The 18,589-nt window shown below is 45.6% G+C and overlaps 1 protein-coding gene across 1 annotated transcript; it reads left to right on the top strand.

Moving 5' to 3' along the window:
• Positions 1-312: 312 nt before the first annotated feature.
• On the top strand, positions 313-15,099 carry LOC307072748 (A disintegrin and metalloproteinase with thrombospondin motifs 15-like). The gene is made up of 8 exons (XM_079732201.1): positions 313-1,436; positions 3,189-3,321; positions 4,717-4,884; positions 7,026-7,309; positions 7,696-7,873; positions 8,103-8,278; positions 8,775-8,950; positions 9,115-15,099. The coding sequence occupies exons 1-8, from the start codon at positions 462-464 to the stop codon at positions 10,340-10,342; spliced, it is 3,318 nt and encodes a 1,105-aa protein (XP_079588327.1). The 5' UTR covers positions 313-461; the 3' UTR covers positions 10,343-15,099.
• The last annotated feature ends 3,490 nt before the right edge of the window (positions 15,100-18,589 follow it).

Raw genomic sequence — 18,589 nt, 5'->3', positions numbered from 1 at the left:
TAGAAGAGCATGTCGGTAATTATTTAGTATAAATTATGAATCTTGAAAAAAGCTCTTTGTGGATCATTATTCACCTATCTGTGAGGAGCCGCGCTTTGCATCCCGAGTCTTCCTCCATCTGGGGGTGAGGGGGGGGGGGGGGGGGGGGGGGGGGGGGGGGGGACTGCTGCAACTGCTGCTGTGGGTTCCAGTAGAAACACTGAGACATGGCCAATAAGCTCGCTATAAACGCACCGCCTTATTTCGGATGACATTACTTCTCCCAGTAGTTTCCTGGTTTCTAATCTCATTAAAGGGCGTGTGAAGAGCAGAGGAGCCGGAGGAACCACCCCTGGCCAGGACGCACCCCGGGCAAGGACGCACCACGGGTCAGGACGCACAAGATGCGGGAGGCAGAGAGCGATCATCAGGTCCTCTGACCGCCGTACGGCCGCGGTCTATCTGGCAATCTTGGAGCAAAGATGGTTCCACTTCGTAGGTCGTGGATCATTCTGATGGATATTTTAATATATACCAAACTGAACCTTTGCATGGAAGTCGATTTTTGCACACCGGTTGAGCTCGATGAGCGACATGCAATGAGGCAACTCCTGGGGCGCACGGATAGCACGGCTGGAAACCATGTAGTGTTTAAACTCAATGCTTTCAGAAAAGTATTTTACCTACATCTCTCCCCCGATTCTAATTTCCTTGGCCCGTTAAGTGTAGAGCTCCGTGCCCCTGCCTCTGCAGGTGGAGCGTCGAGGCAGTGCTTCTATTCCGGCGACGTGAACGCGGACCCGCGCTCCTTCGCGGCTGTCAGCCTCTGCAAGGGGCTCCAAGGAATTTTCGCGCATAACGGAACGGAGTATTTTATCAGCCTGTTTGGGGGTGAAGGAAGTCCGGAGGCTGGGAGGACTTTTGACAGGACGCATGTCATCCGTCGCCGGACGCGGGCTCACTTTAGTGATGGAAGCGATGGAAGCGGTCCCTTCGCCAGCAGGTGCGGAGTGGCACACACTAACGCCAAGTTCAACCTTTCCTCGGATATTCTGCGAAAGTATGAGTTCATGAAGGAATTCGAGATGGATGGTGCGACTGAAACCGTCATGAGATCGTTGGGAAGATCAAAACGCTTCGCATCCATCCCCAGGTTTGTGGAGGTGCTGCTGGTCGCGGACAACTCAATGGTCAAATTCCACGGCGACGATCTCAAGCATTACCTCCTGACCTTGATGTCGGTGGCCGCCAGGCTTTACAAACATCCCAGTATTATGAACTCCATAAACATAGTGGTGGTAGGCTTAATGGCAATACACGAAGAAGAGAATGGGCCTAAAGTGTCCAGCAACGCAGCTCTTACGCTGCGTAATTTCTGCTCCTGGCAGAAGAAGTTGAATAAATACAACGACAAACATCCCGCCTACTGGGACACAGCCATACTTTTCACCAAGCAGGTAAGAAGTCGAGACATTGTGTCACTTAAATTGGTACGTAAAGCCTGACATCAAGATGTAGAGAGCATGAGATCAGAAAAGGAGGTGGAGGATAATAAGGGCAGAATTCTTGAGAAAGGTAGAGCACTTGATTTGAGCATGAGATTGAGATACGATTGGAATGAAAGGAAGGATGGTGATGAGGTTGAGAACGATAGGGAGCATGAGATTGAGAAGGCTAGAGAGCATGAGGTTGAGAAGGCTAGAGAGCATGAGGTTGAGAAGGCTATAGAGCATGAGGTTGAGAAGGCTCTGGGGTGTAACGATACACAAAAGTCAGGATTCGGTACGTAGTTCGGTTTTTAAGTCACAGTTCTGTATGTTTTTCGTTACAGCAGGGTTAAAAGAAACCAAACATCCATTTCTTTTCATTATTAAACTGTGGTGTCTTGAACAAACTGTCAAATATGAATACCAAAAGGTAGGTCAATACTGCAATTACACAATTTACTGACCGACTGTAGTAGAAGTAATTTTTTTATTTTATTTTATTTTGATTTGATTTATTAAATTGTATCAAACAATCGCTTACCCACATGAAATACATCAAATACAATTGAGGATAAAAACACAATAAAGTCCAGGACTTATTTCCATTGTGGTCCTCAACACAAAACATCAGGACAAGACAAGAGAAGACACTCACAGAGTGTGTGATAATCAATAAAAAAATATTAGAGAATGAGATTTAGAGGAAAAGAGCATCAGGATTTCTGATCTGATCTTCTGCAGTGACAAAATGAGTATTAAATTTGATAAAGTATATAAATACATCTGTCACCTTTAAATCTGAGTGATACAGAGGCTAATGCCAATATTCCTGATTGCCCACGCTATCCATGGTGCTCACAGTTCCCTGGTCATGGATCCAGTGAATGCTGAAATACAGCTTAGTTGGACCTGGGTCACGACGTTCCTTGTAAGGTTCAAACAGACGCCTCACATGCAGTGATAGAATGGGAATGGCCTCAAGGTCATATCCGCTCTGGGTCATTAGGAAAGAAGATAAGACCAGTAAAAGACTAGTGATAATTTTCTCCTGATACACTCAAGTGTATTATGTATAAAAGTATTGAGAGGATTTGAACACAGAGGGTTGTGGCAAAATGCTCTTTAAGCAGGGTAATGTTTGGAGGCCACACCTCTTCATTATTAAACAAAACAATAACACACAAAAAAAATCTGTCACAGATAACAATCAGTGGGTACGTAGTAAAAGCACTATTCATACAGCCTCAACCACTTTGACATTGTTATAAAACGACTTTTGGTGTTGGACAACGCACCCCAGGTCCTATTTAAACTCTATTTATGCTTAAATAGAGTTTATCGTTTCTTTTAAATAAGTCCCTGCTGTCTGCTCAGGCTATTTTGCTACGTTCCTCAGAACACCCCTCCCATCAGACCTCCCTCAAAATCCACCAAACCCGTGACTAACTCGCAAGCTTTATCATTTGGTCTGCTTGACCTTGTGAAAGTCTCATGGTGGAGTCATGCGTGTTGAGTGCACAGGCAGAGTCTATGCATGTACCAGGTAGCTATATAGGTACGGGCTTATGACAGGCCTATTACAGGCCTGCAACTGCCTCAGAGCATTTTATTTATTGATTGCTGTTAAGATATTAAGATAATTTCAATTATACGGTAGTGTTAACTACCATATTTATACAACCTAGTTCACAGAGAAATCCAATCTGATCTCCTGTGATCCAGGACCTGTGTGGGGCCAAAACCTGCGACACTCTGGGGATGGCTGATGTGGGGACCATCTGCGACCCCAAGAGGAGCTGCTCTGTCATTGAGGATGACGGCCTTCCCTCGGCCTTCACCACAGCTCATGAACTAGGTGAGTGATACCCACCCCTCTCTCATTGGTCACACACCCCTCTCTCATTTGTAACTCCTCTCTCATTTGTAACTCCTCTCTCATTGGTCACACCTCTCTCATTGGTCACACCCCTCTCTCATTTGTAACTCTTCTCTCATTTGTCACACCCCTGTCTCATTGGTCACACCCCTCTCATTGGTCACAGCCCTCTCTCAATGGTCACACCCCTCTCTCATTGGTCACACCCCTCTCTCATTGGTAACACCCCTCTTTGGTCACACCCTCTCTCATTGGTCACATCCCTCTCTCATTGGTCACACCCCTCTCATTGGTCACAGCCCTCTCTCATTGGTCACACCCCTCTCTCATTGGTCACACCCCTCTCATTGGTCACAGCCCTCTCTCATTGGTCACACCCCTCTCATTGGTCACAGCCCTCTCTCATTGGTCACACCCCTCTCTTATTGGTCACACTCCTCTCTCATTGGTCACACCCCTCTCTCATTGGTCACACCCCTCTCATTGGTCACAGCCCTCTCTCATTGGTCACACCCCTCTCTCATTGGTCACACCCCTCTCATTGGTCACAGCCCTCTCTCATTGGTCACACCCCTCTCATTGGTCACAGCCCTCTCTCATTGGTCACAACCCTCTCTCATTGGTCACAGCCCTCTCTCATTGGTCACACCCGTCTCATTGGTAACACCCCTCTTTGGGCACACCCTCCCTCATTGGTCACACACCTCTGTCATTGGTCTCATCCCTCTCTCATTGGTCACACCCCTCTCCCATTATTCTTGGCCAGAAAACAAATGTTCTGTGTGTGTTGTTGCGGCTTGAGTGTTGGATATTACTGTAAGAGGTAATTTACACAGATTAAACTGATTTAAGAGTCTGTTGAGTTTCATTTGTTGAGATATAATAATGACTAATGACTAACTATCGTTTCTATCAAGTGTTTTTATATCAACCCTGGTTGGGTGGGATGGGGGGTATGTATGCCTGCCTGAAACCAGATGTGCGAGTATTGCCAGATGTCTTAAGATCCCAACAGAGGCATTGGTTTACAGTGCCTTCTCATATGTAGTCATTGTAGAATTCCCCTTCCAAAGTCAACATCAGATTGTAAAGACGCCCATTGTAAGTGTTACTTCTCTCCTTTGTTTTATATTACATGAGTATGGTAGAACACTGGTTTGAACCACATTTTCCCTTTCAAGCTGATGAACATCAGCGCATGAATGCATGCCATATGTATTGTTACCAAGCACTGCTGCCTCATCATCTGCTTTCAAAACATGGTCAAATCAGCCATATCAGATTTGACTGTGATTGAGAATATACATGGTGAAAATTCCAATGAAATTGTTATTTTCTTTTACTAATCTCTCTCTCTCTCTCCCCCTCTCTCAGGTCACGTCTTCAACATGCCCCATGACAATGTGAAGGCCTGCGAAGCGGTGTTTGGGAAGCTGAGGGACAAACAAATGATGTCTCCTACGCTGATTCAGATTGACAGGAGCCGGCCCTGGTCTGTGTGCAGCGCTGCCATCATCACAGAGTTCCTGGACAGAGGTCATGGTGAGCAACGATGCCCTTCAACTAGGCAGGGAGTACCGTGAGTGGAGTCATGGTGCAGGATAGCCTAGTAGTGCATTCCATACATCATTCCCAATGAAATCACAAGCATTGTTACTGCCGGCCTCGAGAACCAGCCAGTAACAAGGTGCTCTTCCCTACTCCGCATTCATAGACCATATCTAAAAAGTATATGGAAACCAGAAACAGAGCAGTCTGTTGCCTGAACAGCAGGGCCAGCTGTGCTGGGAACTCCCTGAAATGTTGTTTCCTGAAACGTTGTTCCCTGAAACTGGTAGTGTAAGGAAGGTACTGAGCATTTCAGCAGCTTTCCTTTGAAGGTAAGATATCTAACATTTCTGAATTCAAATATCTAGAATCGACATGACCTGGGTCATATATCTAGTTGAGTTCTGTACATCTTCCCAAATATTTCCAGCAATGTTCAAACCCAGAAAAACCCTTCTTCAACTTTGATTAAACTTTGATGGGTTCCGCAATGGTTACAAAAGAAAAACGAAAGGGTCTCGTTCACGAGCTGTGCATGTTTACTCTCTGTCCAACGCTCAGTAATAAATGTATCTTATCCGGGGTAGGAATGAGACAATCTGCGGTCCAAGTCTAGCGGTGATAACTGAAAAATGAAAGACAGAAACAATGGCGTTGTATATGAAGAGGCATGAAGAGTTGATCCACAGTCACTTAGCCCCGCCGGACCCACAGAGACTTTGACCCCTGTCCTCCCCGCTTCAGATGGCTTACTACAGAGCGCTATTGTGGACTTGGGGCGCTTTGAGGGCATTAGCATACAGAAAAACATAAATCACAACATGCAGGGTTTACATTCACACGGGACACCCAATGAACGAGCGGGAATCACTATGTGGAAAAGGACGTCAATGAGACCAGCCTTCCTGGCAGCTGCTTACTGAGACAGATAGACCATTACCAAACCATCAACACATCTAAACCTACTTTATTTTCTTAACCACAAAATAGATTGGCTTAAATGATTGATACTGTTATGCTATATTGGATTCATTGAAAAAATTATGCATACAAATATGCTTCATCATAGCATCCAAAAGGCCAACTAACTGGATGGCCGGTGCTGGTATCTGGATTCCAGCGGTGCAGTAGAGTCAGTGTCCACCTGGCTTAGGCATGCAGCCGCTGCCTCTAGGAGAGTGCTTTTCATGCTCTTGATTCCCTGGTCGGTGCTGTGCTCACCAAAGAAACAAGTTTAAGGGCCGTCATGGCAGGGATCACAGTAGCTGTAGTCTCAGCACTTCTCTACCCTCATTACTTCTTCCAAGGGAGCTGAAGCCTGGACTGTCTTCTCCATTAGGGTCCGCTGGTTGTCCGTCAGCGTAGCTGGAGGGTTGTGGTGGGCTGTATAGACACTGAAAGGCCGATCTTCAGCATGTAACAAGCACTGTTCCAACATGCACTTGTTGCTGTAGGGGCTTGGCTGGCATTTTCATATCAATGTGGATATCTTCCAGGCATGCGTAAGCCTGTGGGGAATGTTTAAATGGCCTCCGCTTTTCCTTGCGTTAACCAGTGTGTCTGTGAGGATGTGCTGAGAAAGCAGACCCTCTTGTCCAACCAGTTGAAGCGTGTGATGCAGCCCACACTTGGAGCCTAATATCATCCATCTTTTTTCCCTATTTTGGGGCGGGACGAAGCCATTTCTTATGTTTAGCATCTCCTTGATGGTCTGTCATACATGCTCTACTCTATAAAATGTTAGTTAATGTAACATTAATAAATGTTTGTGTTTGTTTGATTGAGAGACCCCTAGCGGCAGGATGTAATATAATACCTTTAAACCTCAAGTTCCTCATCTTATAGCAATAATAGTAATACTAGTGACTTTCAAATTCCCCAAATCATAATTGTCAGCAAGTCCCATTGACCAAGAGGGTGATACTGTATTCAGGTTGTCATGGTTGTCGCTGGTGGTGGTGAGTTAGGTCCCCCCCTTCACTGTAAGCGTCTTTGGGTCATTGAAAAGTGCTATATAAATATAATGAACTATTATTAATTGTTATTATTATGGTTGAACAGCCTTCCAATTTAAAAGGACCACGACCTCTTAACACAATGAGGTTTGATAGACCTGCTGGTTCTGTTTGGCTCAGGAGAATGTTTGCTAGACCGGCCCCAGAACCAGCTGACTCTCCCAGAGACCCTCCCTGGCTCCAGCTACAGCCTCCACCGCCAGTGTGAGCTGGCCTTCGGGAGCGGCTCCAGGCCCTGTCCCTACATGCATTCCTGCACCAAGCTATGGTGCACGGGGAAGGCCCGTGGGCAGCTGGTCTGCCAGACCAGACATTTCCCATGGGCGGACGGCACCAGCTGCGGAACCAGCAGAGTCTGCTACAGAGGAGGATGCGTTGACAAAAACAACACTGTGCACATCAAGGTCAGTGTAAGGCACTGGGAGAATCCTCATGCCCATGAGGAAATGGGAGGTTCTTCCTAACATTTTAAGCAATCAGTTTAGAGATAAAGCACAAATACACCAGCAATACATCGTGCCAGCTGGCACAGTGCACTAAGGGAAGTCATGCTCAGACCCTTTTCGCTCTGTCCATTGTGCACCACCATCTTGAAATGTCGACAACTGATCATGCCACAGCCGACTACAGATGGTCATCATGAAGATGTTATTGTGTGATCAATAATGTAATGCAGCAGTAAATAGAATTCACATTCACGTCTAGAAATTGTATTTCGTGTTCATTGTAATCGTTTATTCAATGAGAAGCTAGTTCTGCATTAACCACCACGCCTGATTGTCTTCCCCAGGTGGATGGCAAGTGGGGAAAGTGGGGTACGTTTGGGGTCTGCTCTCGGACCTGCGGTGGGGGGGTACAACTGGCCAAGAGGGAATGCAACAATCCTGTGCCAGATAACGGCGGAAAATATTGCTATGGCCTCCGCATTAAATACCGCTCCTGCAACTTCAGCACTTGTCCTGAAACAGGTAAATAATAGCATAACATAATGTTATGAAGCACGAGTCATCATCGAGGCAATGGAGATGTTAAGAGCAGAACAGATGGGTTAAAACCTCTTGTTCTAAAGGTGGAGTTAAAACCTCTTGTTCTAAAGGTGGAGTTAAATCCTCTTGATCTAAAGGTGGGGTTGAAACCTCTTGTTCTAGACACAGAGTTAACCTCTTTGTTCTAAAGAGTGCTATTCATGTTGTGCAGGCAAGAGTTACCGCGAGGAGCAGTGCGAGGCGTTCAATGGCTTCAACCTGAAAACCAACCGCCTCAGCTCCTCCGTTGGCTGGGTCCCCAAGTACTCAGGGATCTCTCCCAAGGACAAATGTAAACTCATCTGCCGAGCCAATGGAACTGGATACTTCTATGTGCTTGCTCCGAAGGTATGTATCGTCCAAATCAAAATGTTTTCAACACTTGGGCAAAGCGCACAGGGATTCGATTTTATACTTTGCAATAAACCAAACATGAATTAGTCAGTTTGTAAAAGAGATAAAGGTATTTGAATGACCAGCAGAAAAAACCTTATTCAACAATAAGGAACTGCAGTTACAGCTTCCAGTCAATGTTGTCAACAGTCAACAGTGAGGCAGGGAATAGGAGCGGCAGCTGGCTGGACAAGGAGCCCTCCTTGCTGTCTGAGAGGGAGGGAGAGAGGGAAAGCATGTCAGGACAGTATCACTTCACAGCTGCGGCCTGTGAGCAAGTATTTATGCAAACGGCAAATAAACAAGCATGTCATGGCAACCTAAGCAAAGGCCTGCTGATTCCAGTTCTACTATACACAAGCCATGGCCATCGGTTCTACCTCTTTCACCACCTTCAGTGTAAACAGACATGACTTGTAAAGTGGGCGTCCTGATGGATGTCCCTGCTCAGGTGGTGGATGGGACCCCCTGCTCCCCGGACACCTCGGCTGTGTGCGTGCAGGGGAGGTGCATCAAGGCTGGCTGCGACCACAGGCTCAACTCCAACAGCAAGTTTGACAAGTGTGGTGTGTGTGGTGGAGGCAACCAGGCCTGCAAGAAGGTGTCGGGACATTTCATGAAACCCATGTAAGTACAGGAATAATAAGAACAATTGACTTCCGCCCTGGGAATTTGCATCGTAAGCGTCAATAAATGTGAACGTTATTAGCTTAGAATTAGCACAACCCATTTGTTTTTCATCCTGCAGTACATTACACCCATAACACACTCATTCCACCAATTCATTTCAGACACGGCTACAATCTGGTGTTAACCCTGCCGGTCGGGGCCTCCAACGTGGACATCCGCCAGCGGGGGTACCGGGGCCTGGTGGGCGACGAGAACTACCTGGCAGTGAAGAACCAGCACGGCCGGTACCTCCTGAACGGGGACTACGTGGTGTCGGCGGCCGAGCGGGACCTGCTGGTGAGGGGCAGCCTGCTGCGCTACAGCGGCACCTCCACGGCCGTGGAGACCCTGCTGGCCACCAGACCCCTCCAGGAGCCCCTCACAGTGGAGGTGCTGTCCGTGGGGAGGATGACCCCGCCCAGGGTGCGCTACTCCTTCTACGTCCGCAGGGAGGAGGAGCCCCTGAAGGAGGAGGAGCCCCTGAAGAAGGAGGAGCACCTAAAGAAGGAGGAGCCCCTGAACAAGAAGGAGCCCCGGAACAAGGAAGCGCCCCCACGCAAGAAGGAGCCCCGGAACAAGAAGGAGCCCCGAAACAGGGAGGAGCCCCGGAACAAGGAGGAGCCTCTGAAAAAGGAGAAGCCCCTGAAGGAGGAGGAGCCCCTGAAGGAGGAGGAGCCCCGGAACAAGGAGGTGCCCCTGAAGAAGGAGGAGCCCCTGAAGGAGGAGAAGCCCCTGAAGGAGGAGAAGCCCCTGAACAAAGAGGAGCCCCGGAACAAGGAGGTGCCCCTGAAGAAGGAGAAGCCCCTGAAGGAGGAGAAGCCCCTGAACAAAGAGGAGCCCCGGAACAAGGAGGTGCCCCTGAAGAAGGAGGAGCTTGGGAGCGAGGAGGCGCATGGGCGTGAGGAGGAGCCCCTGAAGGAGGAGGAGCGCGGGCGCGAGGAGGAGCGCGACAAGAACAGCGTGCTGGCTTACAGCAACAAGGTGGAGGCTGAGGAGCCGGCGCTGGGCTCCAGCCCCCCAAGCCAGTGGGTGGCGGGCGAGTGGGACAGGTGCACGGTGACGTGCGGCCACGGGCTCCAGAAGAGGCCGGTGGGGTGCCGTGGTGCGGAGGGTCGCCCCGCGGGGGATTGTCACATGGGCGGGAGGCCAGCGGCTATGAGGGTGTGCGGGGCCCCCTGCCCCCTGTGGGACGTGGGGCCCTGGGCACATTGCTCCAAGTCCTGTGGGCGGGGCTACAAGCGGCGTCCACTGAGGTGTGTGAGCCACGACGGTTTGACTTTACCCAGAGATCAGTGCTCTGGAAGGAAAAAGCCTCAGGAATTGGACCTCTGTAATTTGAGGCCATGTTAAATAGAGACAAATAAAAACAATGGAACCAATTACCTTGGCAGAGAAAGGAGAACTCAAAACGAATGTTAATACTAATCCCTCCTCAATTGAAGACACCATTTTATTCAGGGACAAGACTGCACCATCAAACACACTCTCGCTATGTTGGCTGGCTCTACCGGGCTTCAATGGAGAACAACACCAGAGATGCTCCTGTTTCCTACTTTGAATGGGCATGAACAGACTAAAAGTCGTGCCCTCATCTTTTCTATTGGTGGACAGCCTCTGGCAGTGGCTTTTAGAGAGTCTACCTCTAGTTTGACATGTGAAACAATGCCTTTCACACAGATACAGAGTAAAAATAGGCAGACAGAGAGTATTGGACTGTTGTTGAGTCACCAACCATGAATTTATATTCAAATAAATTGAACATCACACACAAACACATACAATGTAAACATTTAATTAATCTAATCTAATAAGAATAAATATGATTGCAGGGTGATTAATGCTGCATGATAACGAAGGGAGAAAGGCCAGTTCAGGAAAAAATTTAATGTTGGTTGAAATTTTTAATCATTCAAAGGAATCACTGAACTTTTATCAGACCTACATATGTTTCCTGTGAATTAAAAGTTGCAGATTGAAACTAACTGAAATCAGCCCTCCCTTTATAACAACTACGGTGTCCTGTTCTGGCCTGTGTTGTATAAGGTGTCCTGTACTGGCCTGTGTTGTGTAAGGTGGCCTGTATTTTATAAGCTGTCCTGTACTGGCCTTTGTTCGGTAAGGTGTCCTGTACTGGTCTGTGTTTTGTAGGGTGTCCTGTACTGGCCTGTGTTGTGAAGGGTGTCCTGTACTGGCCTGTGTTGTGAAGGGTGTCCTGTACTGGCCTCTGGCGTGTGGGGTGTCCTGTACTGGCCTCTGGCGTGTGGGGTGTCCTGTACTGGCCTCTGGCGTGTGGGGTGTCCTGTACTTGCCTGTGTTGTGAAGGGTGGCCTGTGCTGTATAAGGTGTCCTGTACTTGCCTGTATTTTGTAAGGCATTCTGTACTGGCTAGTTTTGTAAAAGGCGGCCTGTACTGGCCAATTTTGTGTAAGGTGCCAGTAGGGACAGCATCTAGTAGACTATGGGTCATAGCTTACAAGTAAAGGTAATTTTACATTGCACTATTATTAGTTGGGCTTTTTTATGTCAATATAACAATTATAGATCATGGAGCTGAATGGGACTCTACACATACGGCATGGTTTTGATTATGCGAAAAAGGAACATTAGCTTTTATCGCATTAAGGTAGATTATTTTTATGGCTTTTTAGCCATAAGAACATATAAATCAGTTAAACCAATCACAATCGGGTATCTTTGTCATAGTCACCATGGAGACACCATAGGACAAGGCGGAGGCAACAGCCTATTTAGGTTCTCAACACAGTGTTCTAACTGCAACAATAGTTGTAAACTACCATCATATATCTATACTTATCCTATCTGTTACATGTATTAATCATCCATAGTGGTAAAGTATCATCATAGATCTATAATTATCCCTATCTTTTATATGTATTGATCAGTCATCCACAGTGGTAATCTACCATCATATATCACTATCTGTTATACGTATTGATCATCCATAGTAGTAAACAACCATGATAGACCTATAATTATCCTATCCGTTACATGTATTGATACTCCATTGTGGTAAACTACCATCATATACCTATTATTACCACTATGTGTTACATGTATTGATCATCCATCTCAATAGCAGTTGGCACTAAAAAAAAATATTTGAGAATATAGGTTGCCTTTGATAATATGACGTATTATGATGTATTCATTTCGGATACCAACTTTCTCTGACTGAGCGAGAGCCCACTTTAGTTATCGGACAGGGAATACTACCTCGAAACTAACGTTTCCAAAACATGGATCCGCAAACTTTACCCTACTTGCAGCAGTGGATGTCCACGTCCGAGAGAGGGTTAAGCTTTTAGGCACTAATAGCCCTTTCACACATGAACTGTTAGCTGGACATTCTCCGTATTATACCTGGAGGGGCTGTATGTTTAAATGCAAATGTGCGAACCGGTAGTCTACCCAGTATTTACCCAGAGTTTACCCATAATTTACCCAGCGTTTAACCAGAGTTTAACCAGAGTTTACTCAGAGTTTACCCAGTTTAGCCAGAGTTTACCCGAGTCTACCCAGAATATACCCAGAGTTTACCCAGAATTTACTCAGAGTTTACCCAGAGTTTACCTGGCCAGGACCCTGGTGTAAAGTCTGGAATATCGAAGAGCTGGAGAATTCCCAGTGAGCGAGTGAGCGTGTTGCTGACGTGGTGTTGTTGTGGTGATGATGTTTCTGTCATGCTACTGGCCAAAACTGGGAGCACAGAGGGTAGCTGCTTCGTACTTTTCTCTTCTTGTCAGTATTTTACGTTCCAACTACTGTTTGCTTTCCACTCTTCTGTCGATATTGTGGATACATCTAAATAAATGCAGCATTAAAAGAGAAATCCGGTGTAAAATGGATCTGGGATATGTTTGGTATGATAACAAGTTGGAATGTTCGTTTGGGAGCAAAAAAGCGCATATAGACGCATTCTTAAGTTGGCTGTTTGTAGCCAATTCTATGAAAACGTTATAAAATTGGAACGATAGGGGCATGTCTCATGGTAAAAACTAAATCGTTATTTTACACCACTTACAAGGCTAGAAGTAGCCCGACACTTCTTTGGTAGTATTATAAGGGTCTTAACATATAAAACGAGCAGTGTCGGGAACGTTACTTCAAAAAAGTAATTAGTTATAGTTACTCACTACTTGTTCAAAAAAGTAACTGAGTTAGTAACTGAATTACTCTATAATAAAAGTAACGAGTTACCAGGGAAAGTTGCTATAATTTGGATTATTCTTAGCAGTTTTCACTTGGCCTTAATGGTTTAAATGGTTGAATTGCCCATTCAAGGCCCTGATATACTTCCAACTGAATTTTAATTTGCTTGGTTGCAAAGGCTGTGGAACATCTGCCGAATACAACAGGAAATGGCAACTTTTCATCGGATTGCTCCGGACTCGTCATTTCTGCTGCTTCATCGAATCTGTTTGGTGTGTGCGTGTGCGTGTGTGTGTGGCGCGCGTGTGTCCTGGCTTGTGTGTAAAAACACTGGCTCCGATTAGCTACCATGAAACAAGACTCTGCCTTAGCCAATCATAATAACTTATCTCGTTGTTAACCCACCCGGTCTCCTCACTAGCAGTTTGTGTTTGGAGCCAGGGGTGCGTTCGAATTACGCAGTTTATTCAATCAATTCATAGTAACGCACCGCATTTAACGTACATTAACGGTAACGGTGTTGTAACGACGGAAACAGTAATTAGTTAGGTTACTGAAAAATAACGGCGTTACCTAACTCTGTTCTTTTAAACGGCGTTATTACAAACACTGAAAACGAGGCATTGATAACTTTGTAAGCGTACAGATTGTTTATTAAAACTGACATTTTATACACACAATACCATCAGTAGTTCACCCGTCGAAGCTATCTTGTCTTTAGGACTCGATAGGTAGATTGGTGAACACAGAGCTTGTGACATCTGTGAACAACACGCAAGCTCTGTGTTCGCCAATCTACATATCGAGTCTTAAAGACAAGATGGCGTCGACGGGTGAACTACTGATGGTATTGTGTGCATAAAATGTCCTTTTTAATAAACAATCTGTACACTTACAATGTTATCAATGCCTCGTTTTATATGTTAAAACCCATATTATACTACCAAAGAAATGTCGGGCTACTTTTAGCCTTGTAAGTGGTTTAATATAGCGATTTAGTTTTTACCATGTGACATGCCCCTATCGTTCCAAGTTTATAGCGTTTTGGTAGAATTGGCTAAAAACAGCCAACCCAGAATGCGTCTATATGCGCTTTTTTGCTCCCAAACAAACATTCCAACTCGTTATCATACTAAGCATATCCCAGATCCATTTTACGCCGGATTTCTCCTTTAATATCACCGCTAGAAATGTCAGCATTACGGAGTTTGTTCCTCAGCCGATATCTTCAACGTGTTATAAACAAAACAATGACTAACGCTGCATTCTTTCTGCATCACGTCCTCCTCCTACACCTACGCCTCCTCCTCTCGCCACCTCCTCCTCTCGCCACCTCCGACTCCCTCCTCCTCCTACACGTCCTCCTCCTCCTCCTCTCTCCACCTCCTCCTACACGTCCTCCTCCACCTACTCTCACCTCCTACACATCCTCCTTCTACATGTCCTCCTCATACACCTCCTCCTTCTGCTGCGTTGATGTACGGGATTTAGGTCAATTTAAATAAATGAGTCAAAAAAGAAAGAAAAGTAGCGTCAGCATTTGTTATTCCCCACGTGAGCCTGCCAGTATCACGGGACCTGAGATGAACCAAGTAACGATATGCAGCCCTATTGTCTTGACATGCACGGAGTTCAGGCCTGCATGAGGGCAGGGAAATGACCAAAGGCTTCCTCTGTAGGACAGCAATACCACCACGGGAATCAGGAACACAGAACGCTGGTCCGTCAAAGCCCACAGCACCCACCCTTAACCATTGGCCCGTTTGGCACATGGGGCATCTGAAAGGTGTAAATGTAAAGTTGTTAGCAATGGTGTTATTTTGTTTTACATCATTTGTTTATTGTTTCTTGTTAGCTGTTTTTGTATACTATGTATACATCCATTCATGTAAAAAGACGTATATATGAATATAAACATTTGTTGATTTATGACTTGATTTGTGTGTGTTATTTGATATGATACATTATATTCCTGAATAACAAGCCACTAAACCAGACTCAGATAACCAGCAGGAAGGAAGCAGCGTCATGGCTCGCTGGGCGCTCCCCGCTCTGCATGCAGGGGGAAACTCACTGCTGCCGTAGGGCTGAGTGACAGGAGGGAGCTTTAGTCCCATGGAGACCACGCACGCAGGCATGCACAAACACACACACTCACACATACTCACAGACACACACACACACATTGTGTTGGGACACTGCACGAGCCGTAGCTCCTCACAAAGTTTCTTTGTGAGGGGGATGGGTGTGCAGGCCCCCAGTGGGGATATGAGCAGGGAGACCAGGGGACAACGATTGGTTTGTGACAGAGAGGCAGCGTTAAAGATGCAATATCAATTGACATTATCATTTTCGTAGTCTTCTTATTCACCTATCCAATCATCACCTTCCAACCTCAAAGAGAGGAAAACCCACTGTACCTAACTTCCTCCACAACCCGTAGTATCAGCATTTCCCCACCCTCACAGAAAGCCTTCAATGGGCCACTACACAGATGATGGTTAACCTCCTCCACCCAGATCAGGAGTCAACTGGTTAACATCCTCTTCCACTGGTTAACGTCCTCCTCTCAGATCAGGGGTCAGGTGGTTGCTGTCCTCTTCCACTGGTTAACGTCCTCTCAGATCGGGGCGTCTGGTTTGGCAGACAGGGGCTTGAGGGGACTCTTCTTTTTTTTTTGTATTTGCTCTCTCGCTTCAAATATTTAAGCTAAAATAAATCTCTTCTGCTAAATTCTAGGTGACCCTGAGCAGCGGTTAAAAGTACACTATATTAACGAGTGTGGTTTCATTTGAATCCTTTATAAGAAGCAGTCACTGAGCTATACTGAGTCTATTCTGGCTGTGAATGGAGCCCACAAGGTCAAATACACTCCTCTACACATGTCCAAATTGTATTATTATTGAGTCATTTACTCTGGATTTTTCATCATTCATCAACATCCCTTACTTTTTAATCGTCTTACTATTTGAACAGTAGACAGCAGAAAACCCAACTATGCCTCAGCTAAATCATTTGGAATGTTTTTTTCTTTAATTAATAATTCTAGTACAACCATGTCTGAAACAGAGGATCTACTTATTCATCTAAAGGTCTTGGTTCGGCATAATTATAGGAAGCAAAGTTTGTGGAGAGAAATGAACATCACGTTCTTAGAGTGCTTTAGTCATCATTTAACAAGTTCTATTTCCTCAAAAGTGAGAAACACCAGTACGACTTTAACATTTGTCCCCAACTACATTGTCAGCACAAGGTACAGTGGTACTGGTAATGTGTTCACCAACAACATACCGCCAAGGCTTGGTCTTCATAGACCTATAGACAGTACGCCTATAGAGCACTGATGGAAGAGCTCTCAACACAACAGGCCTCAGGTCCAGGACCTTGCCTTTATGTGTGTCCAGGAAATCGCCCAGTTGGACTTCTCCCTTTAAAAGAGTGTTACCCCATAGTGAGCCAGCAAGGCCAAGATCCGTGAAAGGGAATTCCTGTCCGGAAATCCCATTACATGCTTTGGAGCTACGGAACAACACACCGGGTTGACACTGGCCTTGGCTGGGAGGAGAATAGACTTTCTGTACTTTTGTCCCCTTAAGTAGAGACCTACGCCCCCTCCTTCCTACCAGGCTGATGACCACCAAGGGGATTTAAGATTGCCCTTTCTTTTTCATTGACTAAACCTCAACCTTTGAACTCAAAATGACAAGGTTGCAGAATGAGATATATAGAGAAGCATCAACCAGTGGCTGGGAAGCCTGTCCACAGGAGGCCAAGGTATCCACCTCCATGGAGGAACCTTGTGCTTCATGTGCTGGTGGTTTATCACGTAGTTTCTCATAGAGTACGATTTGTCACACCTATGGAATGATATAAACATCAGCAGCAGGAGACGTCATGGTACCACTATGATGTTGTATTTGAAAGTCGAATTAAAATGTGCTGAAGGAGTCCGACCCTGAATATAGTAATGGACTATAAAAGATAAATCATTCAAAGCTGTGGGAGAGAGGGAGTGGTTTGACAACAGAACTCCAGAATGGACAGAAAATGGTCAAGATGGGAGTAACAAGATGTATCAAAAGACTACAAATGAAGAGAGAGGCAGTAGCTGTGCAGCAGATTAAATAAAATGTAGTTTGGGTAGAATTTTCCCAATTTCTGGATTATCAGATTATCATTTTGCACACGCAACAACACAACGGGCATGAAAGCACCTTCTGAAACCACCTGGGGTCTGGGGGTCCTCAGAAATACAACCGATTTCAGACTCCCAGCTTTCTAGTGCGTTTGTAAGGGTGTCACAGAATAAGAAGCAGACCATTTTTATGTTTTATAAAATATACACACAAATCCATTGACCCAGAGTAGCTTTATTACTTTCTCGTGTCAGTGCTTAGTACTAGGAGGCTCCTACTAGGAGCCTCTATGGCGGATGCTGCCTGACGGCTGGCCAATCACAGCATGCAGCCATCTCCCCACCATGCGCTATGATTGGATTAGTAACTTCATCAGCCTATTAGCCTACAGACAACAATTCCAGTTAACCAGTCATGCAGATAAAAGTGGCAGGGCGAAAAATCAATGAATTGTTGACGCAGTAGAAAAGACGCAGTGAATTTAAAGCCTAACACGGCAATATATGTGGTTTCCTATTACAGCATAATTGTATGGGGTCTTATGAGGGTATAACTGTGTTTGTTAACTGTCTAATAAAAAACATATTATTGCTATATTTGTGTCTATTTTGTAACAAAGTAGAGCTTATTTGGTCTCATTAGTGTATGGTAAATAAATTTGGACAATAGTATTAATAATGTTAAACAATGCACAGCACAAAAGAGTTGGCTGTTTTCCAGTCGTGTCAGTTGAATCTTTCCTAATCTATTACGTTTTTCCTTCTCACATCCCCTCCCTAAATAATGTGGGGCTTTCCTGTGCCTAAATAGGTGCTACGGTTACCACGGCAACCCTGCAAAATAAGGGTAGGGTTCAGTTTACTGTAACTTCTATTACAACTGCTAATGTTTCATTGAACACCTTGGCTGTAATGAAAAACAGTTGGAAAAATAGAGAAAATAGGGTGGAGAAGAGAGATGTCAACAGTTTGACCAGCGTTTCCATGGGAGTACCTCAACTGACCAGACAGTTCAACATCTTTCCGAAGTAACTTTGACATGACCTTCGCAATTGTGTGGGTGGACATGGGCAATGGTAATGCTGTTGTAATGCTGTGTTATAAAGACAATATTAAGAGCCCTTTTCAGATACAATGCTGAGATAAAGTGAAATGAGGCCTGACTGACGACTAGAGGTCCGCTGAGTCCCCAAAGTGAACTCTCAAACACCAAGCAGAGCAGCAGATGAAGGAGTCCACTGCAAGGCCACAGTGATTCTGCAGAGTGCTCTTAAGCATTCTTCTGGCTAGCA

This window comes from Pollachius pollachius, assembly GCF_949987615.1.
Source record: "Pollachius pollachius genome assembly, chromosome: 3".
NCBI classification, from domain to species: Eukaryota; Metazoa; Chordata; class Actinopteri; order Gadiformes; family Gadidae; genus Pollachius; species Pollachius pollachius.
Note: the sequence above shows the minus strand (reverse complement) of the source record. Positions and strands in the feature narration are given on the sequence as shown.

Excerpts from the sequence above, each read along its gene's own strand:
- LOC307072748 (XM_079732201.1), top strand. The coding sequence starts at position 462 with ATGGTTCCACTTCGTAGGTCGTGGATCATTCTGATGGATATTTTAATA. Across the intron at positions 4,885-7,025 it reads GTTCCTGGACAGAGGTCATG|GAGAATGTTTGCTAGACCGG; the intron begins GTGAGCAACGAT and ends TGTTTGGCTCAG. Across the intron at positions 7,874-8,102 it reads CAGCACTTGTCCTGAAACAG|GCAAGAGTTACCGCGAGGAG; the intron begins GTAAATAATAGC and ends CATGTTGTGCAG.